The sequence below is a fragment of the Littorina saxatilis genome, linkage group LG3, assembly GCF_037325665.1.
Source record: "Littorina saxatilis isolate snail1 linkage group LG3, US_GU_Lsax_2.0, whole genome shotgun sequence".
Taxonomy (NCBI): Eukaryota; Metazoa; Mollusca; class Gastropoda; order Littorinimorpha; family Littorinidae; genus Littorina; species Littorina saxatilis.
In genome coordinates this window covers 74,033,332-74,060,344 of record NC_090247.1, presented here as the reverse complement: position 1 = coordinate 74,060,344, position 27,013 = coordinate 74,033,332, and the positions used below count along the sequence as shown (strand labels likewise).

The window sequence follows — 27,013 nt, the reverse complement described above, 5'->3', positions numbered from 1 at the left end:
CACCTGCTTTTGATGAGGTGAGGGTTAGATATGATGCAACACAAACCCTGGATGTTTGACGGAGGCTGTCCGTTCAATGCGACGGTCGTTGCAAGCAGTCCAGGCACAATGAATGTTTACATGTGTGCATGCTGTGATTGTTGTTTTCAAACTGAAGTACAGGTGTTTATTAGAATGATAACAAAACTCTGTAAGATGTGAGTGGCTGCAGTATATAACACATGAACTCATATTTTTTCTTAAAAGTATGTGACTCCACCAGGCTGCAAACAAGTTTGAAGAAAACTGGTACATTTTATTTTGCTCCTTGCACTCAATTCAAAACTAAAGATAACACGCTGACACATTTGTCCCGAAATGAACCAACAGCCTGTTTCTCCTTGTGCGACTCCACCAGACTGCAAATAGGCTGAAGAAAAAAAGAGTTCATTTGTTCGTCTTTTATGCTCAAGTCAGAACTAAAAATATAAAATACTGACAAAATAGACTATGTTCAGAAATAACTCCGGGAAGAGTTGCTTTACCTTGTTTCCATAGAAACAGTGAAGGATGCCTACAATGTCACATGTATCTTGCCACAGTGTTTCTATGGAAAAGTAAGGGTGAAAAAACAAAGGGACTTAACTCTTCCACAACCCATACAAACCTGACATAGTTATTTATGGAATACATCTATTGAGACACAGACTACAGCATAATCAAAGTTGAATATTGAAGTTTTGATGAAAGAACAGCATCTGATAGTAGCTGTCACCTGTGTTTGATGGGGTGAGGGTTAGATATGATGCAACACAAACCCTGGATGTTTAACAAAGCCGGCTGTCATTTCAATGTGACGGTCGTTGCAAGCAGTCCAGGAACAATGAATGCCTACATGAGTGCATGCTGTAATTGTTGTCATCCTTTAAGGGACAGCTTTTTTATTGGAAGAATAACAGAACTTTGTAAGATGTGAATGGCTGCAGTCACTGGTATATATGTGACCCTCCACCACAGAATGAGTCGCATGTCACCTTTGCGTGATTTTTATATTTTTACATTTTCATAAAGAGTTTGTTATGCTCTATCCAGTGGGGAAAACCGTTTTAGAAAAGAGCGAAAACTGTTCGAGTTATAAGCCTGTGACTAAGGTGACCCTCGCACTGATACCTGACACCCCCCGGACGTATATTAGGCCTAGCGCAGAACCGCGCAAGGTGACATCCGACTCACTCCGTGGTGGAGGGTCACGTATGATCTCACAAGTTCCTTATCCTCCTTCATTGGCTCTGTCGATGCCCCTTTTTAACTGCTTGCTTCTCATAAACCGACTCTTCCACAATCCATAAAAAACGAAAAGTTATTTTCAGAATTCTATTGAGACACAGACTACAGTATAATCAAAGGTGAATATTGAAGTTTTGACGAAAGACGAGCATCTGATAGTAGCTGTCACCTGTGTTTGATGGGGTGAGGGTTAGATATGATGCAACAGAAACCCTGGATGTTTGACGAAGGCTGTCATTTCAATGTGATGGTCGTTGCAAGCAGTCCAGGAACAATGATAATGTTTACATTTTTGCATGCTGTGATTGTTTTATCATTTTAAAGCTTCACAGCTTTTTTCATTCCTTGCTTTTGAAGTATTTTTGTGTGTTATAGTGACACAGAGTTAGACATGTCAATGGATGCAAGGTGAAGGTTGAGAACAATTCAGGATGAAACAGTAACTGGTATGAAAAGGAATGAAGCAGAGAGTTTTCTACATTCTAATTTCAAATAAGCACACACACTCAAACAGGTTACCTGATTTTATCTTGACTCAAAACTGAACAGTGTCCACACAAAAAAAGAAACATGTAGTTTTCTTCTTCACCTGAAATTAAAACTAAAATAACACATGAACACTTTTTCTTTCTTGAAAGTATGTGACTCCACCAGGCTACAAACAGGCTTGAGAAAAACTGGTACATTTTATTTTGCTTTGTACACTCAATGTTAAACTAAAGATTACATGCTGACACATTTTTACAAAAATCAACTTTCAGCCTTATTCTTAGTGTGTGACTTCACCAGGCTATAAGCAGGCTGGATCTTGTAGAGTATTTCAGCCTTGTTTACCAGGACAGAATGAGAACTGTTGATGTCAGAGCTGTGTGTGACTTCACCAGGCTATAAGCAGGCTGGATCTTGTAGAGTATTTCAGCCTTGTTTACCAACTGTTGATGTCAGAGCTGAACATTTCACACTGACACATTTTCTCTAAAAATATATTTATAGGCTTCTATTTCTTCTTCTTTCTTATCATTCGTGACTTACAGTCTGATTCTTATTGTGTGACTTCATCAGGCTGCAACTAGACTGGATCCCGGAGAGTACGTCAGCCTCGTTTACCAAGACAGAATGAGGACTGACAAGGATAAACAAATGGTGGCTCAACTCTACTCCCAAGTGTTCGGCGAGAATGCTCAGCTTTACCGGCCCAGCCGAGTTGTTCACATCACACCGTCGCACGTCCAGGCCGGACATGCTTTTTCGCGCAGAGCGTGTCGGGTTGGCGGTGGTGGTGGTGGTGGTGATGGTGGGGAGGTGATGATGTTGCACCACAGCCTGGGACCCCTGGAGTCGCTGATGACGTGTGTCAACATGGGATGGATGGCCATTGTGGTGAGTCTTCCATTGTGTATGACCTGTGGTTATTAGCAGGGCTAACACCTATCCGGTTCTCAACAGAAATCCGGTTATTGAACACTTATAAAAACAAGAAAATGTTGATAAAAGTTAAAAAAAAAAAATAAAAAAAAAAAACTGGTTTGGATGGTTGATGGAGGCAAAATGTGTATTATTTTATCATTTATCAACATTCATTTTGGAACCAGGAGAGGCTGTTCTTTGCCCCTGCCGCCGTGGACCGTGGCCTTTCAGGTTTTTCACTGTCAGTTATTGTCTTAGTTTGCTTATTGTATGTCATATTTCATCATATGTGCCCGTGAAAGTTTTGAGGTTATTCAGTTGTTCACAGAGTTTGCAGACTGACTGGCATGTTTCATGCAAACAGCTTATGAACATTTCTTTGATGTGGGATAAAAATAAAATAAAAAAGCAGTTCAATGGGGGTAAAGTTTAGTATTATTAAGATAATGTCAAACTTGATCAATGCTGATAGTTAAATTCTCGTCCTCATTGAGCAGTTCAAGCATGCATAAGAGTAGCCTTTTGCTTCAACCTGCTTTTAAATTTGGTTAGGGATAGGATTTAGGGGGTTGGGAGATCTGCGTGTGGGGGAAGGCTGGGGGTGTCACTCGGATGCTGCCTGTTCTTCAACCGCCCCCCTCACCCCACTAACTGACCTCCCTAGAAAAAGAGAATAGGCTAGGATCAAATAATTCCTATTATTAGAATTTTTAATTTTTGGGGTTGCGTTCTCTCGTTTCCGTTGCGATGATAACCTAAAAAGGTTCCTGCAATGTATCGATCCTGATCCTGACTTTACTAATCAAGCAATGTCTTGTCTTGACTTGACTTTGAGTTTGCTGCATCTTGCAGTGTTGAAAAGTTGATGGAAACTAACTGTACCGTACTGTACTGTAGTGGTGAAAACTTTTCACAAGTGAGACTTTCAGTCATAAGACTTTTAAGAAAAATGAATGGAACCTGCCTTTTAAGACTTCAATGTGGGAAATCAGGTCTTAAAAAGGAGGGAGTCTTAAAATAAAGGTTAATTTACAGAGGTTATGAACAGAACGAAAAAATCAAGGTCTTAAAAAGGGGAAGTCTTAAATTGGGGTTCTTAAAAAGGGGTTCCACTGTAAAAAACAAGATATGATAATGATCGTCTTCCCTGCAGGTCGGTCCCTCATCCAGTGGCAAGTCCAGCATTGTGCGTCTGCTGGCTGAGGTGACAGGTCACACGCTGCACGTGCTACCCATGAGCAGTGCCATGGACACCACCGAGCTGCTGGGAGGATTTGAACAGGTCAGTGTACATCATTGAGTGGTCGCATGGATTTACATTGGTCGCTATGTAAAACATTAAACTGTGCACATAACTAAAGTCAATACAGAAGGTTCAGAAATAACTCGGTCAGGTTTTTATAGGTTGTGGAAGAGTTGCTTTTCCCTTGTTTCTACAGAAACACTGAGGCAGGCAAGCCTACAATGTCACATGTAGCTCGCCTCAGTGTTCCTATCGAAAAGGGAGGAAAAACTAGGGAAAGCGAATCGTCCACAACCCATAAAACCTGACAGTTATTTCAGGAATTCATCTGTTTGTTTGAGTTTGAGTGGGATAACACTGTCTTTAGTTAATGTTTTTGTGAGTCACTTCTCGTTCTCACATGGAGTTTTGCTTAGCTTGCTGATGCCTTTTGAAATCTGCTGTGCTTCGTTTGACTCCAGTGTTGCTGCATCCATGAGCGTACTTGTGTGGATAAAATACAACAGCGCTTCTTAGTTGTACAATCCTACCTGAATATTTGGTCCAAGTTACTGTACATGCAATTCATTGGGGAAAAAAAGAAAATGCTTGGGAGAAACTTCCCAGTAAAAGGATGAGTTTGCTGAATGCCTTGAGACTGACACTGTTTCACATCTGTATGGTATCCAATTTTAACTTACATGATGAGAGTTTGATAGCTGTCTTGTGCGCTACATGAGTGATGCGAGCCGTGCTCTTGACCTTCGTTCATCACACTGTGCACCAGACATGGGGGTACACTGTGAATCTCGCTGTCATGCTCAACACTGTGACCTTGCCTGTGACCTTCACACGAAAGATCCTCGAGGTCCTCAAGGTCATCGCTAATGGCTCTCTGCCGCTGTATGCGACAAGGCGACCCGTGGTGAGAAAACGAGAAGTTCTCATTGGTGAAACCCACATCGTCCAGCCTGTACCTCTGAGGCACCGTCTGCCAGACGTCGTCTCGCGGTGGATAATTCGCGGAAGAAAAGGAGGTGGAGTCTTTGAGAGGGATGGCGGCCGAGTAGACGGACCTGGACATGGTCTTGATGTGCAGCATGTCAAAGTAGATGATGCCGCAGAAGACGGGCGTGGTGACGGGGTGGGCCCACGCCACGATCATGCAGATCCTGTACTGCTGCGGGGGGTGGCTATAGTTGACGTCGAAGATGGTGAGGATGAAGAGGGGGTACCAGAAGAGCAGGAAGGAGATGACCATCAGCAGCATGATCACCACGCGGCGGAGACACAGCTGCATCTGCTTGGTGGCCGCCTGGTCAGCCATGCCGTCGGCAAACTCGTAGTGAAGCTGGGTGTCACAGTTTGCAAAAGAAAAGACAGATCTGATAAACAAAGGGAAGGAAGCACTGTAAATGTGTAATAGAGTAAGTGAGAATTATTCGGAACCAGAGTCCTGGCACCTGAGAGAATAACAAGTATTGAAATGAACAAGCAACTTTCATCCTCAACTTTACAAAAAAAAGAAAATTCCGACTTTTCTTTGAAAGAAACGGAAGAGATTGAAATGTGTGGAAGAGGTTATACAGTGATGATTTCAGTGAAAAAGTTGGTTGAGTTGTCAAGTTTTGTTTTGTTTTGTTCAAATTAAACTTCCATTACATTATTTTGGAGCGTTGTCAGTCTGTTTTTGGATTTCTGTTTACCTGAGTTGTCAAGGAAGAGTAAAACATGTTCGAGTTTTAGTGTAAAATGATTCTTCAGCTTTTACTGCAGCCTTTCCAGTGTGCTCTATATGATTCAAATCCTCACATTAATAGGAATACGTCCAAAAAGCTGAAGTTAGATTTTTGACAGTTGAAAAATTGCAAGCAGTGGAATTTTTTGCCGTCAGTTTACTCAATAGAGAAGAACTATCTTTGCAAGACGATACACTATTCCTATAATGAAGTTTGAGAAATATGACCAATGACCTCCCAGTCTCTACATATGAAAACATACTAAACCTTACCTCAAAACGAAAAGAAAACACAGCAACCATTTGCGGTCAATTCTGTCTCAAAGTTTTGTCGGACACACACTCACTTGGTCAGGATGGTAAGGCAAAAAAAAAAAAAAAGGTCTGTTTATGGTAACATAGGCCAAAAAAATAGGGTCGGTAGGTCGGGATTTTTTTTTTTTTTTCTTTTCTCCAAAAAACCATATTTTTACGTTATTTGAGATTTTTTTTTTTTTTTTTTTCCCAAATGCCAAAAAAAGTCTAGGGTCGCGCGAAAAAAATAGGGTCGGTCGGGTTACCGTAAACAGACCTTTTTTTTTTTTGGCCTAAGGATAAGTTAGGAATGACACGTGATGTACAGTGTAATGTTATTTATTTTCTTTATATTTAAAAAAAAAAAAAAATTTCTTCTTCAATGTATTGTTATTGATATTACGTCATTTTCTTTCGCGTCATTTTCTTACCTCTTCAGTGGCATCTTCTTCTTGCCTGATCTCAGCTTCGCCCATCATCTGTGTGTGTTCGCATCCTGGGCAAGCAGGGCTGGGTGGGGCGTGGTTCATTTCTCGTGAGATGGACGTGTGCAGCAGAGTCCACTTTTCACTGTTCATCCTGGCCTTCAGCTTGCAGAAGAACGTCGTAAAGCAGATGATGGCGATCACCAGGGCGGCCGTCACAAGAATCGTCCACAGAATGTGTATGACATAGTTTTTACGCGTGCCGTACTTAAACACGCAGTTACCGATGTTGTAGTTGAACTCTGCTGAACTGGGTAGAAATGCTACCCCTAGGTGTAAGAGAACCGTAGTGAACCATATCATGAAGATTCCGAAGGACACACACCAGAACGAATTTTTATCGTCCACGCGATAGTGTCTGTGAGCTTTGTTCTCGCCCGGTATGTAACCGTGGCGATCGGTCAGCTGATACTCCTCGTTGATATGAATGGCCAGGAGGTTGTACGCGGTCAAGGTCATGAGAAAGATGTAGGTGGCGCCCAGAGTGTTGCAGTATGGGATGTCTATGTCCAGGAGAAGAGCGCAGGCGAAGGGGATACAGTAGATGGATTTGACCGAGTCTAGGATGCAATGATGCGAGAGAAACGCACAGGAGGTGGTTTTGAACCTGGAGCAAGCTGTCGTGAAGATGAAAATAATCAGGTTTCCCAACCCACCAACCACAGCCACCGTCATGAGAACAGCGCCCTCTATCTGAGCGGTGCCGTCGCGGTAAATTGTGGTATTGCGTGTCTCGTCAGATGCTTCATCGAAGAATACGGTGTGACCGGCCTCCATCTTTGTGGATGGTTGTCTTCAGTATATAGGTTGAGATATCACCTGCAGAATGAAGCAAATAGAGTTGAGTTTGAGACTTTCGAAATTCATGTAGAAAATGTCTTGCTTTTGAAGCATATCTGCACTGGCATTAATTACAAGCACAAACACAAGTTGTTCTCTCCTTGTCCTTTCTTCTCATTTATCGAAAAACAAGAATGGTATGTTATTGGAACGTTTGATTTATGACAAATTAGAACGTTACATTGTTTTTGGATTGTTGCGCCCTTCTCACAATACAAACAGAAACATCACACACACATGCATGTACAAATATATAGGTCTGCAAATTCATCCTTATACTCAAAATTTGAACTCGCCAGCCGGACAAGTCACTTCAAGAAAGTCACTAGCTGGCAGAAATTTCGCTGGCCCGGTACATACCACAGAATCTGCAGTGTTTATATGGCTTTAAAGCAGGATATTACAACCAAAAGGGTCGCATTTGACCAGAATTTTCACTGGCCAGCCGGTTTCTACCAGCTCGGCTGATTTTTTACTCGCCCCTGGCGACAGGGGGGAAAATTTGGCCATCCCTGTACTAAGATGACTTAGGCTACTTTTAGTACCCACAGCGGACTCATATTGGTTGGGACGAGAAAGAATTTACCCGATGCTCCCCAGCATGTCGTAAGAGGCGACTAACGGATTCTGTTTCTCCTTTTACCCTTGTTAAGTGTTTCTTGTGTAGAATATAGTCAATGTTTGTAAAGATTTTAGTCAAGCAGTATGTAAGAAATGTTAAGTCCTTTGTACTGGAAACTTGCATTCTTCCAGTAAGGTCATATATTGTACTACGTTGCAAGCCCCTGGAGCAAATTTTTGATTAGTGCTTTTGTGAACAAGAAACAATTGACAAGTGGCTCTATCCCATCACCCCCCTTCCCTCCGTCGCGATATAACCTTGAACGGTTGAAAACGACGTTAAACACCAAATAAAGAAAGACCCACAGCTGACTAATTTTTTTTTCTCTCTCTTTCTCATTGCAGGCTGACATAGGCCGACACATAGCCGAGCTGACAGAGGAGGTGGTGACAGAGGTGCGAGCTTTTCAGCAGCAACGATCAGCAGAGGGTGACACAGCTGCTGTGGGACAGGTCACTACGCTGGATACACAACTAGTCGCTCTCAGAGCTGAGTCTGGTCAAGGTATGCACTTTTCATGTCTTGCATAGTACAGTTGGAGTCAAACAGTTCAGTAAAAAAGATGGTCTTTTAAAAAAAATTTGTTTTAAAGATCTGATTATTAGTAGAGAGATTTTGGCATTAGGATGCAAAGGTGTTCTTGGTAAACTCTGAACAATTGCAGAAGGAGGTTGTGTGTGTGCCTGTCGGCTAGCCTGTGTGTCTGTGTGATTCAAGAAAGATTGGTTATTTTGAGCTTTATGTTGTAATAGACAAAAAAACTACATAGAAAGAGAAACAAAACACATAAAGTACTGCTGCAGATTGCAGATTGACTAACAAAAGCTTTTGTTTGGATAAAATGACACCTTTATTTTGTCTTTTTCAGATACAGAAGAAGAGCCAGGGAAGGAAATCGAGACATTGCTCACCAGAGTTCATCGATTGCAGAAACTGGTCACCAAGCTGAAAAGGCTTCGGCCACAGTCAGGTTAGTCTTGCGTATTGCACTCACCTGTGGAGAAAGTTGTATGCAGTTATTGGCTAGCAGTGGTTATGTTTGTTTTTCAAATACAGAACAGTTATGGCACTGCTGTTGCTATATAGAGCTGAAATAATGTCCTCAAGCTGGTGAAATTTCCAAAACCATTGATGCCTTGACTTCAAATCTGAAGAGAAATGCCAATTCATATAATTGAGAAACAAGTTGGACTTGGTATTGCGCGTATTGGTATCATGACGTCCTGTGAGGTTAACCTCATATAAATTTGGGCTGCTTTCTTACCGGGGAAAGCGAGCTGCCCTACAGTACAGTGGAACCCCTCACAACGACCCCCCTCTCTAAGTGAGCTGCCCTACAGTACAACTCTACCCATGTTTTTCCCTGAATGCGTGTATTCATGTTTCCAAGCCCTGAGACTTTCACTGTGAACTTGGGATCTTTGTCGTGGGCATGCAGGCTAATCAAATGGGATCTTTATCGTGGGCATGCAGGCTAATCAAATGTGATCTTTATCGTGGGCATGCAGGCTAATCAAATGTGATCTTTATCGTGGGCATGCAGGCTAATCAAATGTGATCTTTATCGTGGGCATGCAGGCTAATCAAATGTGATCTTTATCGTGGGCATGCAGGCCAATCAAATGTGATCTTTATCATGGGCATGCAGGCTAATCAAATGGGATCTTTATCGTGGGCATGCAGGCCAATCAAATGGGATCTTTATCGTGGGCATGCAGGCCAATCAAATGGGATCTTTGTCGTGGGCATGCAGGCCAATCAAATGGGATCTTTATCGTGGGCATGCAGGCCAATCAAATGGGATCTTTGTCGTGGGCATGCAGGCCAATCAAATGGGATCTTTATCGTGGGCATGCAGCTAATCAAATGGGATCTTTGTCGTGGGCATGCAGGCTAATCAAATGGGATCTTTATCGTGGGCATGCAGCTAATCAAATGGGATCTTTGTCGTGGGCATGCAGGCCAATCAAATGGGATCTTTGTCGTGGGCATGCAGGCCAATCAAATGGGATCTTTGTCGTGGGCATGCAGGCCAATCAAATGGGATCTTTGTCGTGGGCATGCAGGCTAATCAAATGGGATCTTTTTGTCTGAACAGAGCAACTGAAGAAGTTATCCGAGTCACTGAAGCGTGAAGAGGGTGCCCTGAAGAAAGGTCATCCCGGGGCAGGGGCAGCCGGGGGAGGGACGTTTGAGTGGGTGGACAGTCTTCTGGTCAAGGCGCTCCGCAACGGAGACTGGCTTCTCATCGACAATGTCAACTTTTGCAGGTGGGTCTTGCAATGATTTGGAAGGTGGTGTTTAGCTCACGTTTGGTGTGTGTCTGTCTGTCCACGTTAACCGCTGGGTCAAAGTACAGTGAATGTAACATTTTGTTTTGTCATAAATTAAAGATTCCATTAACATACCATTCTTGTTTTTTTTTATTCTTTGTTTAGCTCAGTTACATGTGACTGATCAGGTGACTGACAGGTTGTGCTTATTTGGTTGAAATTGAAGGCATCTTGAAGAAGTGAATAATGCTGGAGTACTGTCTAGTATGGTAATGAGCAATGTTGAAGAATATCAGTGATAATAATAATATGAATAATAGTAAATAACTTTTCTATAGCACGAGTCTGATTATGGCTCCAGGGGTTTTACAATTTCATTCTAAAACAGGTTTTGTTGAAATGGGAAGAAGCATGTGTTGTTAAGTCTAAGCATGTGTGTGTGTGCATTTGTGTGTACTCAGGCAAGAGAATCTTTCGCCGTTTGGCGGAAATCAGCCTTTTTAATGAGCCCTAGGGTCATTTCTGAGATCGATGTAAATCCGTTGAGAAAATTTGGGGGGGGGGGGGGGAGTACGGTACTTTCATCCGCGTAACAGCTTCCATCGGCGATAGTTTATTCTCAATTGACGTATTCTCATTTGGACTGAATGTTGCTAGTACGAAATTTGCCGAGTAGAACCCGAGGATGATAAGAATGCTGTCGAGCAAGTGGTTTTATGCTTGTTCCGGAATTTGCCGAAGATTTCCGAGCGCTTTCTTTGTTTTTACGGATCGTGCAGTTTCTAGACCACGCGCCATTTTGGTCACCATGCATCGACGAATTACGAAAAGCGATAAGGCCCTTGCGGCCGAAATCGACTCAAGTGTGAAAAACAAATGGAATTTTGGTTGGCTTGAGGAGAGAGTGAAGACTTCGATCTGGTTGACGAAAGGCAAAGTCTAAAACGAACACACAGTGGAGCTCTCTGTTGACGATTTTGAACACATTGGTGAGACTGAATTACTGCAGCTTCAAGTGCACTGTTTTGTAAAGTTATGGTGTCTCCTGGTGCACGTTTTACGTGTGGAAAATGCCAAAAACCCTCAGCTTCAGGTGGCATTGCCCCCTGACCCCCTGGCAGGGGCCTATAGCGGCACCCGCACCCCCGCATTATTTTCCTCCTTTTTGATGATTTCCTGTTCCCATGCCTGTGTGCTTATTCTCTTGCTTTTCTGTCCTTTGGGTTTAGTTTCTCGTGTCAAACAGTCATGCATCTCCGAGTCAAATCATTGGAATTTGGGGAGAAAAATAAAGTCAGTGTGTCTGTTGTGTTTTTGGTTAATAGAGGTTTAATTTCAGACTTGTTTTTCCAGCCCTTCAGTGCTGGACAGACTGAACGCACTGCTGGAACCTCGGGGAGTTCTGACCATCAACGAGCGAGGCGTGACTGATGGCGCTGTGCCCACCATCACGCCCCATCCACAGTTCAGGTAAAAAAAACATTCAACTGAGGAAATAATGTTAATTTAAATAACAAGAGTGAGGAAGAGGTAACAAAAAAAGGATGGCTGATGGTCGCTTGTCATTTATAAAAATGCACTTTAAAAATGATGCATTCTCAAATACATTGTGGAGGTTGAGAGGTATTCCATTTACTGTTTGCCTTGGACTTCAGGTATCAGTAACTTTCGAACCTAAATGCTGTTTTCAAAATTCATTTGAGTAATATACATCTGTGTTATAACATTGCATGTTTTTCTCATTGCCAGGCTATTTCTGTCCATGGATCCCAAGAATGGAGAGATTTCCAGGGCCATGCGAAACAGAGGAGTGGAAATCTACATTCTGGGCGAGGTAGGCGTGTTATGTTAAACCGCATGAAGGAGTTGGACTTGTCTGTGATTCTTTGAAACATAGAAGTCACTTTTGAAAGTGATAAGGCCAACAAAAAAAATAGGTCTGTTTACGGTAACATAGGCCCAAAAAATAGGGTCGCTAGGTCGGGATTGTTTTTTTTTTTTTTTTTTTTTTTTTTTTTTTCTTCCAAAAACCCATATTTTTACGTTATTTTTGTTTTCTTTTTTCCCCAAATGCCAAAAAAAAGTCTAGGGTCGCGCGAAAAAAATAGGGTCGGTCGGGTTACCGTAAACAGACTATTTTTTGGGGGGGGCCTAAATTACATAAAATTGCTTCAAGTAGATAGAGGTGATGAGGATTGATAGCTGTATGAACTCACACACAATTTTAAAACGCTGAAAAGAATACGTTTTTGTTTCAGGTCAGAGCTTGTTGGTTGTAAACTACCGGTATGCAAAAGATGGTTGGATTAGACATGGCTGAATATAGTGTGAAGATATGTATGTGCTGTTTTCCTTTATTAGTATGCAAGCCAGATAGGCCTACCGTGCATCCCCCCCAGGGGTTGGCAAGACTGGTCTAGAAATGATCCCTAGAGTATCCTGAACACGAAACAAAAACTTTAACAGCAAAAAGTTGGGATGCTTAGGAGTTACAGCCCTTGACGTAAGGGTACCCTCTTGTGCGCTTACTGCGGCCGTTCGAAGTTTACTGTGAATCAGCTGCTGTAAATGAACAAGAAATCATGTTCTTTTGATCCCAATTTTTTTAATTTAGTTGTCAGTGAACCTGGTAGAACCTTGAGTAATCTCTGTTATTGGTCAACAGTTTGGCATCAGTAGTGCCTGTGTCACGATACGAGATTACCCCCGAAATGAGTTTACCCTCCGAAGTTCCACTTTGTACAAAAGTAGCAGATATTCTGTATAATTTCGACTGTTAAACAGTATAAATCGGCTCTAAACGACATTGTGGTAGCTGTAAAGACATCGCAGTACAATAGTGCGTCTCCATTGATTAAAAATTAACAAAATATTACTGCCCAGGTCGGCCATTGCTTGCAACATGTGCCGCCATTGCTCGTCTTCGCTAAAATTCCAATTTCAAGGGCTTTGTGGACTATTGTAACCTGTGTTGTATCCACAGGTAACGACAATGTCGTTCATAGACAATTTATACCGTATAACAGTCGAAATTATTCAGAATATCTGCTACTTTTGTACAAAGTGGAACTTCTGAGGGCAAACTAGTTACGGGGGTGTCTCGTGACACCTGCCTTATGCATTCTGATTTTTCGCGGTTCACATAGGATTTCATTTCTAGTACACTAAAATTGGAGATCAAGTTGTCTTGTTTGATGTGTTTTTCATAAAGTAATATGTGTCGGTTAGCATCAGATAATGTATAGAGGGTTGGTCACAGTTTACATTGGAACATTCCATCTTGTTTGTGCCTATCTGAAAATGATTGGTAAAAATATGAATGGTTCTGGGCTGTCAGACATCATGTTGGAAGCTGAGCTCATCACATCTGGTTCTTTGAAAGGAGTTGAGTCTGGGAAGCAATATGACCGAGCACTGCACTGCCACAAGACGATGCAGGAATGCCTTGAACGCTTGATGCTAGCGAGCTACCTGAAAATGACAGGAGAAGACAGAGATTTTCCCCAGATGACCGAAGAAACCATGAACTTGCTTGCTGCAACAAGAGGAGCCTCCACGCACGACACTGTCGCACAGCTGCTGGATGACAAAGGCACGAGTGACTTCTTCAGAGACTATGAACAGTATAGAGAAGATGTCAGGCAAGGAAAACACGGGAAAACTCCCCAGTTCTGGATGTCCTATATGGACCACATCTGGCATGTACTGTCTCTCTTGTATGCTGTGAAAGCGAATGACTTTGAGTTGTATGCCCAGTGCTTATTGGCGATGCCTGATCTTTTCTTCAGCTTTGGGGGACAAAACTATGCAAGGTACCTCACCTTCTTTGGACTCTTCATCGCCAACATTGAGCTCTCACACCCAGGTTCCACCGAGCTGCTAAAGCAAGGGGCATTCAGCGTGGCAAGGTCTTTCATTCCTGGCAACAGATGTGCCGTTGACAAAACGATGGAGGAGACGTTTATGCGCAATGCGAAGAGCAAAGGAGGAGCAGCCGCAGCTGGTGCAGGTCTCACTGGAATTGCTTCAAACTATCCAGCCTACCAAAAGTGGGTGAGGACAACCCACCAAAGAACAAAGTACATGCAAGTGACTATGAACATGGCTGGAATGACAAAGGATAGTGAACTGGACACTCAACACCGTGACCTTCGTCCAACAGAAGTCACCAGGAGTGAAAAGAGTGTGGCACGAACACTTGCTGCAGTAGAAAGCTTCACCAACCCGTTTGAGGTTCATGACAAAGAGAAACTGATCATGCTGTCATCAGGTGCCACAGTACCTGCTGAAATCGAGAAGGATGTCCTACGTGCAGAAGCAGCAGGCAGAAGCGAGAAGGAGAAGTTCATCACTGAGAGACTAGAAACCGGAGAACATTTCTTCGAGCCAGTGAAACGTCTCAAGCTGAAAGTCATGGCAGACACGTCAAAAAGAGTCACACTCAAGTCAACTCAAAACAAATTGACTGAATATAAGCACCAAGGAAATGTGGCCTTCCAACTTCTCGTGAAGTCTCAGGAAGGCGATCTGAACATGGATCTGAAAGAGCTCATGACCTATCAGCTGACTCCAGTCCCTTACAGCCTTGGGACAGCAGACAGTTATTTGGCTAAGACTGACAAGAGCGCTGCTTTTCACTATCTGACGAAGACTGTGGAAGACGCTGTCCCCCCCCCTGTTGATGAGACTCTAATGATCATCGATGGCAATGCAACATTTCACGCAATGCAACAAGTTCCTCCCAACTTTCGCCAGATCTGCCAGAAGCTCTACGACATGGTACCACCAGAAACTGACTTTGTATTCAGCACCGATATGTACCAAGACTGTTCTGTGAAATCCATGGAGCGAAAGAGAAGAGGGTCTGGTGACAAGATCATCCTGAAAGGGGATAGCACAAAGCGACCAGCAGACTGGAAGGCATTTCTGGCTAATGAAGATAACAAAGTGCAGTTCATTAAACTGCTACTGGATGTCTGGAGCAAGGATTCCTTTGCTGAAAAGCACAAGGAGAGAAACGTCGTTCTCGTCTGTGAAGGGCAAGCATTCAAGCTCTCATCAGCTGATGGTAGAAAGACTGAATAAACAAGAACTTCATTCCTTGTCGTCTACCCAAGAAGAAACAGACTCGCGTGTCATCCTCTACTCCAAGTATGGACAAGATCAAGGGTACAAGTACATTCGTGTCAAGAGTCCTGACACAGATGTATTTTTCATCCTCCTGAACTTTGCCCCTCAGCTAGACGGTGTTACAATCCTGTTTGACACGGGCAAAGGCAACAAGAAGCGACTGATTGACATCAGTGACCTAGCCAGAGGACTTACACAGCCTTTCTGCACTGCACTGTTGTCTCTCCATGCTTTCACAGGCTGTGATTCAACCAGCGCCTTCAAGGGCAAAGGCAAAGTGAAGGCTGTGAAGGTTCTGCAGCAGAAGCCAGCATTTGTGAAGACGCTCGCTCAGCTTGGCAACACGTGGGACATGCAGGATGAAATAATTGATGACTTGGAGTCCTTCACATGCTGTATCTATGGCAGGTCACGATTCAGCAAGGTTAATGAGCTGAGGCATCACTTGCTGAAAGAGAAGTGTGGCGAAGAGGTGGTAAATGCCAGTCAGAATGTCGACTTGGCTACTTTGCCACCTTCTCGACGCAGTCTGAAGCAAAATATTCGCCGCTGCAACTATCAAGTGGCCATCTGGAAGCGAGGTGACCAGCCTGTGCCAGACATTCCTAACCCCACAGAAGGTCATGGCTGGGTGATGAACAATGGCATTTTAGAGCCACTCTGAACAGAAGAGGAAGAAGAGCTGACCTTACCCCAGACTGTCATTGACGATCTCCTCAATGATGTCCCTGACTGCTCAGATGCGGAAGAAGAGGAAGACGACACAGAGTGCTTCTTGCAGAATGGCCTGGATGACTCCAGCTCAGAAGACTCTGATTAAAATTAGAAACACTGAACAATACTTCGTGTGATTGCTTGTTCATTTACAGCAGCTGTTTCACAGTAAAATTTGAACGGCCGCAGTAAGTGCACGAGGGGGCACCCTTACATCAAGGGCTGTAACTCCTATGCTTCCCAACTTTTTGCTGTTTAAGTTTTTGTTTCGTGTTCAGAACACTCTAAGGAACATATTTAGGCAAGTCCCGTCAACCCCTGGAGGGGTGCATGGTAGATTTCTTGTTCATTTACAGCAGTTGATTCACAGTAAACTTCGAACGGCCGCAGTAAGCGCACAAGAGGGTACCCTTACGTCAAGGGCTGTAACTCCTAAGCATCCCAACTTTTTGCTGTTAAAGTTTTTGTTTCGTGTTCAGGATACTCTAGGGATCATTTCTAGACCAGTCTTGCCAACCCCTGGGGGGGGTGCACGGTAGGTATACTTGGCTTGTGGACTATATGTCTTATTGCAGTTGTCACAGTGTAAAGATATGTATGTGCTGTTTTCCTTTATGTCTTATTGCAGTTGTCACAGTGTGAGTCAAATTGTTTCTTTCCCCCTTCAGGAGGATGGGTGTCCCTACAGCCAGCATGACACACTGAGCATGCTCCAAGGGGCGGGGCTTCACAGCCAGCTTGCCTGCGATTGGCTGATGGAGCTTCACTCACAGCTGAGGGAGAAACTGACAGCCAACGAGAGGCCGGGACTGTGTGATCTGTTGAGGAGCGCCATGCTGGTGAGACAGCAGCAGGAGAAAGGAATGGATGTGAACAGTGCGCTGAGGCATGCGGCCGACAGTGTGTACGTCCGCAACATGAAGAGCCTGGTTGCCAGACAGGTGAGCTGCACATGTTTTTAGCATTTTGCGCCAATAGACTTTTTATTATGCTGCTTTTGTTTTTGCTTCTGCCTTTTGTTTTCTTGTATATTTGTTGTCCTGAAGAAGCCTCCATAGGGGAAACTTGTATATTTGTTGTCCTGAAGAAGCCTCCATAGGGGAAACTTGTATATTTGTTGTCCTGAAGAAGCCTCCATAGGGGAAACTTGTATATTTGTTGTCCTGAAGAAGCCTCCATAGGGGAAACTTGGACCTTGTCTTTGTGTTGTCTTTGTGTTGGTGAGTACCGATTTCTTTTGTTACCCCCCGCGGGTTAGGGGGAAGAATTTACCCGATGCTCCCCAGCATGTCGTAAGAGGCGACTAACGGATTCTGTTTCTCCTTTTACCCTTGTTAAGTGTTTCTTGTATAGAATATAGTCAATGTTTGTAAAGATTTTAGTCAAGCAGTATGTAAGAAATGTTAAGTCCTTTGTACTGGAAACTTGCATTCTCCCAGTAAGGTCTACGTTGCAAGCCCCTGGAGCAATTTTTTGATTAGTGCTTTTGTGAACAAGAAACAATTAACAAGTGGCTCTATCCCATCTCCCCCCCCCTTTCTCCGTCGCGATATAACCTTCGTGGTTGAAAACGACGTTAAACACCAAATAAAGAAAGAATGAAATTTCTTTTGTTTTCCCCCACAGTCACCTTGTTGTCAAGATTTAGACTTGTCATCGCTTTGAAAAAAGATCATTGCAGAGGGATGGTTTGTTGGTTGGTTATTGTTATTTTATCGTCCTTACAGCCTAAGTGGCTATGTGGGCCCAAGTTTGTTTCCTTTCTCAGTTAACGTGACAGTTGCCATGCTGTTTATTATTGCAGAGGAATAGGACATTGTTCTCTTTTTATGGGAACTTGAATAGTTGATAGTCCCTTGGTAATCCCAAGTATTTACATGCATAAGCCAAGTGGGTCAATGTTTCTTTAGTCGCACATAGACATAAGAGACATAAGACTTTATTTCTACCATGTGCAGTACACTAGGGACATGTTTTGGCCAGAGTACAATCAATCAATCCATACACACCCTTCTAAATGCAAATAGATCAGATTCTGTGCCTTTTGTCTTCAAGAAGAGTTCAAGAAAGAGTACTCTCATAATGTTGAAAATATCAGACTCTGTCCTGTCTGTCTGAACATAGAAGAAAACTATTGATGATTTCAATAAGATTGTGCACAATTGTGCCCCAAAAGAGTTGAGAATGTTTGGAATAACTTTATTTTTAGGTTGAATTGACACTGTTATGTGTTTTGAGTTCAACATGCATAAGAGATTTGAAAAATGTGTTTGAGTTAGAATTAGTTCTGAGTTTATTACTTGAGAATATGTTTTGAGTTTAGATTACTTCAAAATGTGTACTGGATTCAAAACCTTTCAACAGTAAAGAGAAATCCAAATCTGTTTTCAGCTGGTGTGCACCATCCTATCGGAACAACTAGAGCGGCTCAAAGTGTTTGACTCGGCCAGCAAAGCAGTGGTCAGCGGACAGGTGGAGTGGTGGCAGCTGGCTCCCTCTGTTGACCAGTACCGTGACTACAGTGGATTGACCACTGCCCAGCAAGCCGCTCGAGTCTGTGCTGCTCTGCTGTGTCAAACTGGACTGGAAAGGTATGTGGGACAGTGGAACCCGCTTTAGAGACCGGATTTGTTCAGATTTTCTTTTGGTCTCAAAGGGGAATTAGACAAAATCAGGTCATAAAGGGAGGGAGTCTTAAAACAGAGGGAAATTAACAGATTCCACTGACAGAAAATCTGAAAAGCTAGGATCTTGGGGGGGGGGGGGGGGGGGGGATGTATTTGACTTTGTTCTTTTGGTGTGCCTGATTCTTTGTTTGCTGTCTTGTTCTGTGCAGCAGCTAAGACATGTAGCACAGACATTCTGTTTGACCAACAAATTGAAAAGGAATGAACGAAAAAGGGAACGGGATAAAAGTATTATTGCACATAATCAAAAAACAAGAAAGGTAGGTTGTTGGAACGTTTGTTATTGACAAAACAATACATTCACAAATATATCGACCCAACGGTCTTTCAAGTGCACAGACAAACAATAACGAAAACTTATCTGGCTGATTTTTCCTTCCGCCTGCCACGAAGCCGCAAGCGAATGAAATTTTCGTTATTGTTTGTCTGTGCACTTAAAAGACCGTTGGGTCGATATATTTGTGCATGTATTGTTTTGTCAACAAACGTTCCAACAACCTACCTTTCTTGTTTTTTGTTTTTTGATTCTGAATTTTGGAACGTTGGCAGTCTCTTTGTTTTTGGATTTACTATTGCACGTTTTCTTTCTGTTCCAGCATTTGCCCAAATGCCAACACCTCAATGGATGACTACCTACACAGCCTTCAAACTGCCCTCAGCATTTTTGTGTCACACCAGTCAGAGAAACACTGGAAGCTGGCGTTGGATTGGCTGAAGGCACTTGTCAATCACAAGAAAGGGGAGGTGCTTGTAAGCTTGGCCAATCAGGCACCAGATGACAGACAGAAGCTGGAGGAAGGACTGATGAGATTGGTTGAGATGTCAGAAGCTTGTTTGGTGAAGCTGTTTGTAGGCGGAGCTTTGAGAGAACTGCATGATTCAGAGCAGAAACTTTGTGACGGACACAGTACTGGTAAGTTTGGTTGTTTTGCAAGGCTGTGTGTGTTAACTTGTAAATTGTATTAGGATGTGTTTGATTTGCATATTGATTCCTGTTAAATTTTAAGACAGAAAAATAAACATAGGAGAACAGATGCAGCACAGGCTTGCTGGTTTGACTTCACTGAATCCAAGACATCTCTGTTGGTGGTGTTCTTCTGTTGAAATTTATGTTGTCATAGTCACAGCACTTAAATTATGTTATGCTATGTTATTAGAATACCTTGTACTCATAATCAAATGAGGTTTTTTATTTTGGTTTCTGCTTGACTTTCTCTCCTCTTTAACTTCTTTTTTTATTGCTTGCAGCTTTGGAGTTGCTGGCCGATCAGCCTTGGGACCTGGGTACCAACCCTCAGGTGGTGGGGAAAGTGCTGACACGGATGATGCAGTTAGGAGAGAAGCAAGACACAGTTCTCATGGATAGACTGACGGCTATCTCTTCTGCTGTCAAGAGGTGAAAGATTTCATGCACATTTTTAGGTTTGAAAAACGTATTATTCAGATTGAGGTGGAGATGCATGTTACTTTTGTCATGCTGAACACAAGTGCAGGTCTACCCCTCCTTTGCTTTGTTCGCTGTTTGAATGTCAGAGCAGATCAATCAATCAATATGAGGCTTATATCGCGCATATTCCGTGGGTACAGTTCTAAGCGCAGGGATTTTTGTAAATTTTTTTTTTTAATGCAATTTATATCGCGCACATATTCAAGGCGCAGGGATTTATTTATGCCGTGTGAGATGGAATTTTTTTACACAATACATCACGCATTCACATCGGCCAGCAGATCGCAGCCATTTCAGCGCATATCCTACACAGATGTGTTTTTTTGTTTTTTTAAAAGTTGTGTCAGTTCCTACACTTTGCTGTTGCAGTTGCTTGTTAAGTTTCTTGTCGACGCCTGTATTGTTGCCTGTTTTAAGAATAAGATTTACTGATCACGATTAGTGGCACAACTTTCATTGTTAACTAGTAGTCAATGTAGACATCATTGTAGGTTCTTTTTCTAAAGTTCAGATTGCCCTGTCTTTTTTTCTGATTAAAGAATACACCAAGAAGAAAGAATTGTGACTTCGACGCGCATTTTAACATTTCTTGAAGTTCTTTTTATATTTAGTCAAGTTTTGACTAAATATTTTAACGTAGAGGGGGGAATCGAGACCAGGGTCGTGGTGTATGTGTGTGTGTGTGTGTGTGTGTGTGTGTGTGTCTGTGTGTCTGTCTGTCTGTGTGTGTGTGTAGAGCGATTCAGACTAAACTACTGGACCGATCTTTATGAAATTTGACATGAGAGTTCCTGGGTATGAAATCCCCATACGTTTTTTTCATTTTTTCAATAAATGTCTTTGATGACGTCATATCCGGCTTTTCGTGAAAGTTGAGGCGGCACTGTCACGCTCTCATTTTTCAACCAAATTGGTTGAAATTTTGGTCAAGTAATCTTCGACGAAGGCCGGGGTTTGGTATTGCATTTCAGCTTGGTGGCTTAAAAACTAATGAGTGAGTTTGGTCATTAAAAATCTGAAAATTGTAAAAAAATTATATTTTTTATAAAACGATCCAAATTTACATACATCTTATTCTTTATCATTTTCTGATTCAAAAAATATATAAATATGTTATATTTGGATTAAAAACAAGCTCTGAAAATTAAAAATATAAACATTATTATCAAAATTAAATTCTCCAAATCAATTTAAAAACACTTTCATCTTATTCCTTGTTGGTTCCTGATTCCAAAAACATATAGATATGATATGTTTGGATTGAAAACACGCTCAGAAAGTTAAAACGAAGAGAGGTACAGAAAATCGTGCTATCCTTCTCAGCGCAAGTACTACCCCGCTCTTCTTGTCAATTTCACTGCCTTTGCCGTGCGCGGTGGACTGACGATGCTACGAGTATACGGTCTTGCTGCGTTGCATTGCGTTCAGTTTTATTCTGTGAGTTCGACAGCTACTTGACTAAATATTGTATTTTCGCCTTACGCGACTTGTTTTTTCAATCAAGAAAACCATACGAATTTGTTTCTTGAACAGTTTAGATTATGTTTCTAATTCCAAGACCCAGATCCGTTCAGTAAACTTTGCTATGGATTTTCAGACTAGAACTGCTGCAACTTGTGACAGTGCTGACGGAACAGATGAAAGATGGAGTCACAACTGTTGCAGAACTGGGTCGTAGAGGTAAGTGTCAAACTGTGAACAAGCCTTTTTCATTTAGTGACATGCAAGCTGATCTCTGCGTGTTTTGTTTGCTTGTCCTGTCCTAAGGTATGGTTGGTTTCAGACCATCTTAACATCAGACAGTAAAAAACATGTATGTGTGTGCATTGTTTTCAGCATGTTTGTATTGTGACATGGTTTTGCTTCAGTAGGAAGACAGGTGTCAAGAGAGAAACATGTGGAAAGGTGGGGCGTATTATGATGGACCCTACACATGACATGTTGTAGTGGCTAATTGTAAGTGTGCGTTTGTGTGTATGTGTGTGTTTTCAAGTGACACAATGTATATGTATTGTACCTGATTAAATGTGAACCTTCAAGCTGCACTCGGCCTCTCTCTCTCTCTCTCTCTCTCTCTCTCTCTCTCTCTCTCTCTCTCTCTCTCTCTCTCTCTCTCTCTCTCTCTCTCTCTCTCTCTCTCTCTCTCTCTCTCTCTCTCTCTCTCTCTCTCTCTCTCTCTCTCTCTCTCTCTCTCTCTCTCTCTCTTACATTTCTCACTTTCTCGTTTGCTATCACCCTGCAGATCTTGTTGCCATTTTTCATGCTGCAGTCCGAGACAGTTTTTGCTGTATTTTTCCCCTTTATCCCATTATTTTTTTCTGCTTCTGTAACGGAATAACTCATCTCAAAAAGCTAGCCTGTGTGTTGACCTCCTTTATTGATTTCATTTTCTTCGTTCTGCATCCTCGCTGCCATTTCTGTGAATCCTTCTCCGACTGTTCAAACTGCATTATCACAAACATTGTGTTTTTCTTTCCGAGTGTGGTGACGAAAAATAAAACAGCTGGATGGCATTATGCGTGAGCAAAATCAATTTGTCCAGTGGCATTATTCAATCAATGTTCACGACACTGTTGCGCTTGAATAGCAAGTTCAATTAACTCATGTGCGTCGAATCAGTGCAGGCTGATGGAAAACCAGCATGCATTATTTGAAAACGCTATCTTGGTTTGAGATAGTCTGAAAACTGGAGATTGTATTATTCTCAGTGCATGTTGTGTAAAGTTGTTGGATTTTTTCTTGGGAAGAGTTTGAGATCTTTAGGCCTCAGATAGTACAAGGTACTGTCATGCAAATACACATCTCATGTTAACTTATTCTATTAAATCTGATCAGGGTAAGCTAAAATTTGTTTCAAGATTGAGTTAATTCAAATCGTTGAAGACATGAGAACTTGTCAGCACCTTACAAGTTACAGGTGGTATATAGGTTGTGGTACAGTTCAATTGTTGTTTAAAAATAAATAAATAAATACAATAAATAAAAAATGCACTTTTCAAAAATTGAATCAGCACTGCGTGTCTAACGTGTGAGCCATCACTGAATAAATTAAAAATTAAAAAGGGAAAAAAAGAGATAACAAAAAAGTCTTTGGGGGGCAAAAGGGACATTCCGATAATGTCAGCACTACAACCTGCCCATGAAGTAAGCCATCATTCAACACACAAAAAAGAAGAAAATGAGAAGAAAAGGGTGAAATTACACCAGATGAGGACGCAGGCAAGTGTGAGAGTGAAGAAAAGGACGGAGAAAGGTGGCCAGGAGACTTTGCATACTGACGGAATGGGATTTGCCGAAGACGTTAAGAAGTTTGATTGACTTGAGGCAACCTGCAGCAAGTTGAGGCATGAGTTTCTTTGTCACGGTCGCCGAATGCAATTACAGTAGGTAACAAAAAAGTTAATTACATCCTGCAGGAGGTGGAAGTGTTCCACATTGCGTGGACCACAGTCAACACAACATTAATTACAAATCTTGATGGTCAGGCCTGGATCTGGGGCAGAGCGGGGGGGGGGGGGGGGGGGGGTGTGTTCGTGGTGGAGGGGGGTTTCCTTGAACCGGGGGGGGGGGGGGGGGGGGGTCTCCTTGATTGGGGGGGGGGGGGTTCTCCTTGATCGGGGGGGGGGGGGGGGGGGGGTTCTCCTAAGTGCATTTCTTTGTGATACTGTCTCACTCAGTTGTAGAATGGTAAAGTACATCTCTTCTTTGTCTCTGTTACAACAACAACATAAAGTATTTAATTAAGTAGAACTGCAACGCCAAGGCAATGCATACCCCAGCGAAAGACAAACCTCTCTCTCTCTCTCTCTCTCTCTCTCTCTCTCTCTCTCTCTCTCTCTCTCTCTCTCTCTCTCTCTCTCTCTCTCTCTCTCTCTCTCTCTCTCTCTCTCTCTCTCTCTCTCTCTCTCTCTCTCTCTCTCTCTCTCTCTCTCTCTCTCTCTCTCTCAAACACACACACATACTCACACCCCAAGTTACACACGTACACACACACAAAATGAACACACACACCGCGAGAGAAAAAGACTACAGGGAGGCATGACGTCATGATGCATTAATTGATGTCAAAGACTTTAGACCGTGACGTAATCTTCTTACGCGAGCTTTATCCATAGACTTGGAAACTACGGAATTTCTACCCGTCCAAAGCGGCCTTGGGTGGCGTTTGCTAAAAAAATGGGGGCGCCTATTGCACCCACCGTATTTTTGTTAGTATGGTCCCAATTTTTGGTGAACTTCCATCTTCAACTGTAGCCCCTAGCCGGGCACAAAGAATCCTTCTTTATCATGTATTATCGGTATGAAAATTTCTCAAGTCGATTACAGTATAGCGTTTGTGGGATACCTCCAGCTTCGCTGGAATAATATCTTTAAAACACCTTGAAGATGCAGCCTTTTGATAAGCATAGCAAAATTGTACTAGCATTCTGGCCAAAATAAGCCCATCTCTACACACACTAACATGCACACAAACACGCACGCGCACACACACACACACACACACACACACACACACACACACACACACACACACACACACACACACACACACACACACTCACACACAAACACTCACACACACACACACACGCACGTACGCATAAATACCACACTTCACACAGTAGCCATAACGGCAGAGACTCGAGACTGTGCAGTAGTGGTGCAAGGGCTTTGGTCAATCCCGAGGTTATCCCTCCTATGTCATGGTCATTGATCAGAGGGGTTAGCCTTGACAGCCACCCGCTGGCCAGAGAATAGACGCTCGGCAAGAAGAATGGATTTGGGAGGGGCGACGTGAGAAACGGGGAGATGAAGATATGGTAAATTGATTGCCTGGTCAGCTTTTCTGGTGTTGAGATAACAAGAGGCAGTGTTTCTGCATAGAGTTGCATTCCTTGCGTTTGGTCTTCAGGGTTTGAAAGGATGATAGCTACACCATGCATCTAAGGATGCAATATTTCAGGCAAGAAATTAGGTTCAAAGTTACAGATGTTTAATAAGACTGAAGGACATTTTTATTTTGTTGTAAGTTTTAAAAGAACAAAAACAAAAAAACACCAACCAAACAAGCAAACAAATAAACAAAACACCAGCAGTTCATGTTGTGTTATTATTGATTGCAGTTTTAACTCTGCTTCCTTTTCTTTCAAAGTCTTCCAACTAAGTGTGTTTGCTTGTATGCTGTTCCTGATAGCTTTTTTTGTCCTCATCCAGATTATTTTTGGCTCAGTAGATCATATTCAGTGACCAGCAAGGTGGTTGCAAAGGTCAGTCTTTTGTCAGCATTGTTTTCCTTGGGTACTCCGCTACCCTCGGATCTTTCGATGCATCCAATTTCCACAAGTCTCTCCCCCAAAAGGGTGTGTGCACTACTGATCAAAGAAGGTCAGACAAACGTGACATTAATGACGGGGAAAAGTTGTATCTCAGTAGTGTTGTGCTACGGCTGTTTTGTTTGCCAGCCCCAGCGTGATGACGGGCCCTCCCACTACTGTAATTGAGGCCTGTCAGACGCTAAACGCCTTGTCACTCGGTTAACGTCTCCCTCCCCTCTTTGCTTTATGGCAAAGTGAACAGAACTCTAAATGGCTTGGTAGGATACCCATCCCTGTAAAGGGTTGGTCTTCGGTTGTTGTGCACTGTTTTGGCCAATCAAAACAGCCATTCTCCATGCCTTTTTGCAAGTTGATAGTTTCATTGAAATCACGGCTCTTTCGAAGACCGCTCTTTTATTTGTGCAAAGAAACTCAGATACAATTTGCATTTTTTTTGTGAGACATTTGGAAGCAAATTTCATTTAAAAAAAAAAGGGTTTGGTTACAGAAAGTTTATAATTGTTGAGAGTATGTGAGGATTTTGTGTTTTCCAGTTTGAATTATGCAATTATAAATTTACAGTTTCGGATTAAAATAAACCTGTTAAAAGAGGGTGAAAACAGAATTGACTAATCCTAACATGTCTGCACTGTTCTTTATTTGGATTTTTCCGTTGCCCATTGTAAGACATGAATATTACTTTCAAACCTAGAACTGTTTTCTTTGTTACCATCACAGGTTTTCAGCCGATTTTTATTTCTTAGGCTTTTGTTTGAAAAGAGACATTTCCGGTTTGTAACAGCTAATATGATTGAACACTGCTTGGATAGGGAATAATGCGAGTGGTTGATGGAGCACATTGAAAGCTGTCAAGCTAAATCGAGACATAACATTTTTTGGGTATGATTATTAATTGAATATCAAATATTGCGGCATTGCATTCAGACATTAAAGCCCTCAGGGACATGATGAAAATGGACAATTTCTATGCAAGCAAGAACAGGCAGTGACTCCGAGAAGTAATTGGATTCCACAGACGCGCTGCTGGCACTCTAACAAAAAGCAAATATTTGAGGAGCAGGGAGAAAAGATCCAAGTCTCAAATGGAAATAGCTGATAGGGCGCCCAGAAAGCAGAGAAGAATGTAGCAGTTAAAGAGGAAATCAGCAAGTGCCACCCGAAAAGGAAGCAATAGAAAGGTCAACAAAGTGATGCCCAATGTTTATGATGTGGGGATTTTTGCTGTGTATCGAGCGTTTGCCAGGACATGGCACGAGAAGCCTTTTTGGAGATTCTCAGGATGGGAGAGAATTCTCGTGATTGTGAGAGCATGACATTGATCTGTTTAGATAAGACTCAGTATTAGGTTTTAATGTTTAGCTGACTTTTTGCATGAAGGGGGAGAAGGAGATGTAATCATATTTTTGGCACCCCTGTTCTGCTTCACATATCAAGCAAGTCTTCAAAGGGTGTTACTAACTCGCTTGCTGATACAGGAAACCCCCCCCCCCCCCCCCCCCCCCTCGCGGGTTAGGGGAAAAAATGTACCCGATGCTCCCCAGCATGTCGTAAG

At 42.5% G+C, this 27,013-nt stretch overlaps 3 protein-coding genes across 4 annotated transcripts in view; 2 read left to right on the top strand and 1 right to left on the bottom strand.

Moving 5' to 3' along the window:
• The window catches only part of LOC138963233 (midasin-like), a 221,192-nt gene that overhangs the window by 105,819 nt on the left and 88,360 nt on the right, over window positions 1-27,013 (top strand). For both annotated transcript variants that reach the window (XM_070335290.1, XM_070335291.1), the window contains exons 27-38: window positions 2,329-2,646; window positions 3,827-3,955; window positions 8,219-8,378; window positions 8,743-8,844; window positions 9,973-10,144; window positions 11,501-11,617; window positions 11,897-11,981; window positions 16,660-16,932; window positions 18,383-18,582; window positions 19,275-19,591; window positions 19,927-20,074; window positions 21,723-21,805. In XM_070335290.1, coding sequence (XP_070191391.1) covers window positions 2,329-2,646; window positions 3,827-3,955; window positions 8,219-8,378; window positions 8,743-8,844; window positions 9,973-10,144; window positions 11,501-11,617; window positions 11,897-11,981; window positions 16,660-16,932; window positions 18,383-18,582; window positions 19,275-19,591; window positions 19,927-20,074; window positions 21,723-21,805 — 2,104 coding nt within the window. The remainder of the gene's footprint in view (window positions 1-2,328; window positions 2,647-3,826; window positions 3,956-8,218; window positions 8,379-8,742; window positions 8,845-9,972; window positions 10,145-11,500; window positions 11,618-11,896; window positions 11,982-16,659; window positions 16,933-18,382; window positions 18,583-19,274; window positions 19,592-19,926; window positions 20,075-21,722; window positions 21,806-27,013) is intronic.
• LOC138960998 (uncharacterized) lies at window positions 4,593-7,189 on the bottom strand. Its single transcript, XM_070332613.1, has 2 exons — window positions 6,439-7,189; window positions 4,593-5,257 (listed from the first exon to the last, which is right to left on the bottom strand). The coding sequence occupies exons 1-2, from the start codon at window positions 7,187-7,189 to the stop codon at window positions 4,593-4,595; spliced, it is 1,416 nt and encodes a 471-aa protein (XP_070188714.1).
• On the top strand, window positions 13,448-16,546 carry LOC138963234 (uncharacterized). The gene has a single exon (XM_070335292.1). The coding sequence runs from the start codon at window positions 13,448-13,450 to the stop codon at window positions 15,230-15,232; it is 1,785 nt and encodes a 594-aa protein (XP_070191393.1). The 3' UTR covers window positions 15,233-16,546.

What these genes read in the sequence shown, in the direction of transcription:
- LOC138960998 (XM_070332613.1), bottom strand. Translation starts at nt 7,189, where the DNA reads ATGGAGGCCGGTCACACCGTATTCTTCGATGAAGCATCTGACGAGACA. An exon ending in AATGAACCACGCCCCACCCA is followed by an intron (nt 5,258 to 6,438) that starts GCCCTGCTTGCC and finishes CTTTTGCAAACT; the next exon opens with GTGACACCCAGCTTCACTAC.
- LOC138963234 (XM_070335292.1), top strand. Translation starts at nt 13,448, where the DNA reads ATGATTGGTAAAAATATGAATGGTTCTGGGCTGTCAGACATCATGTTG.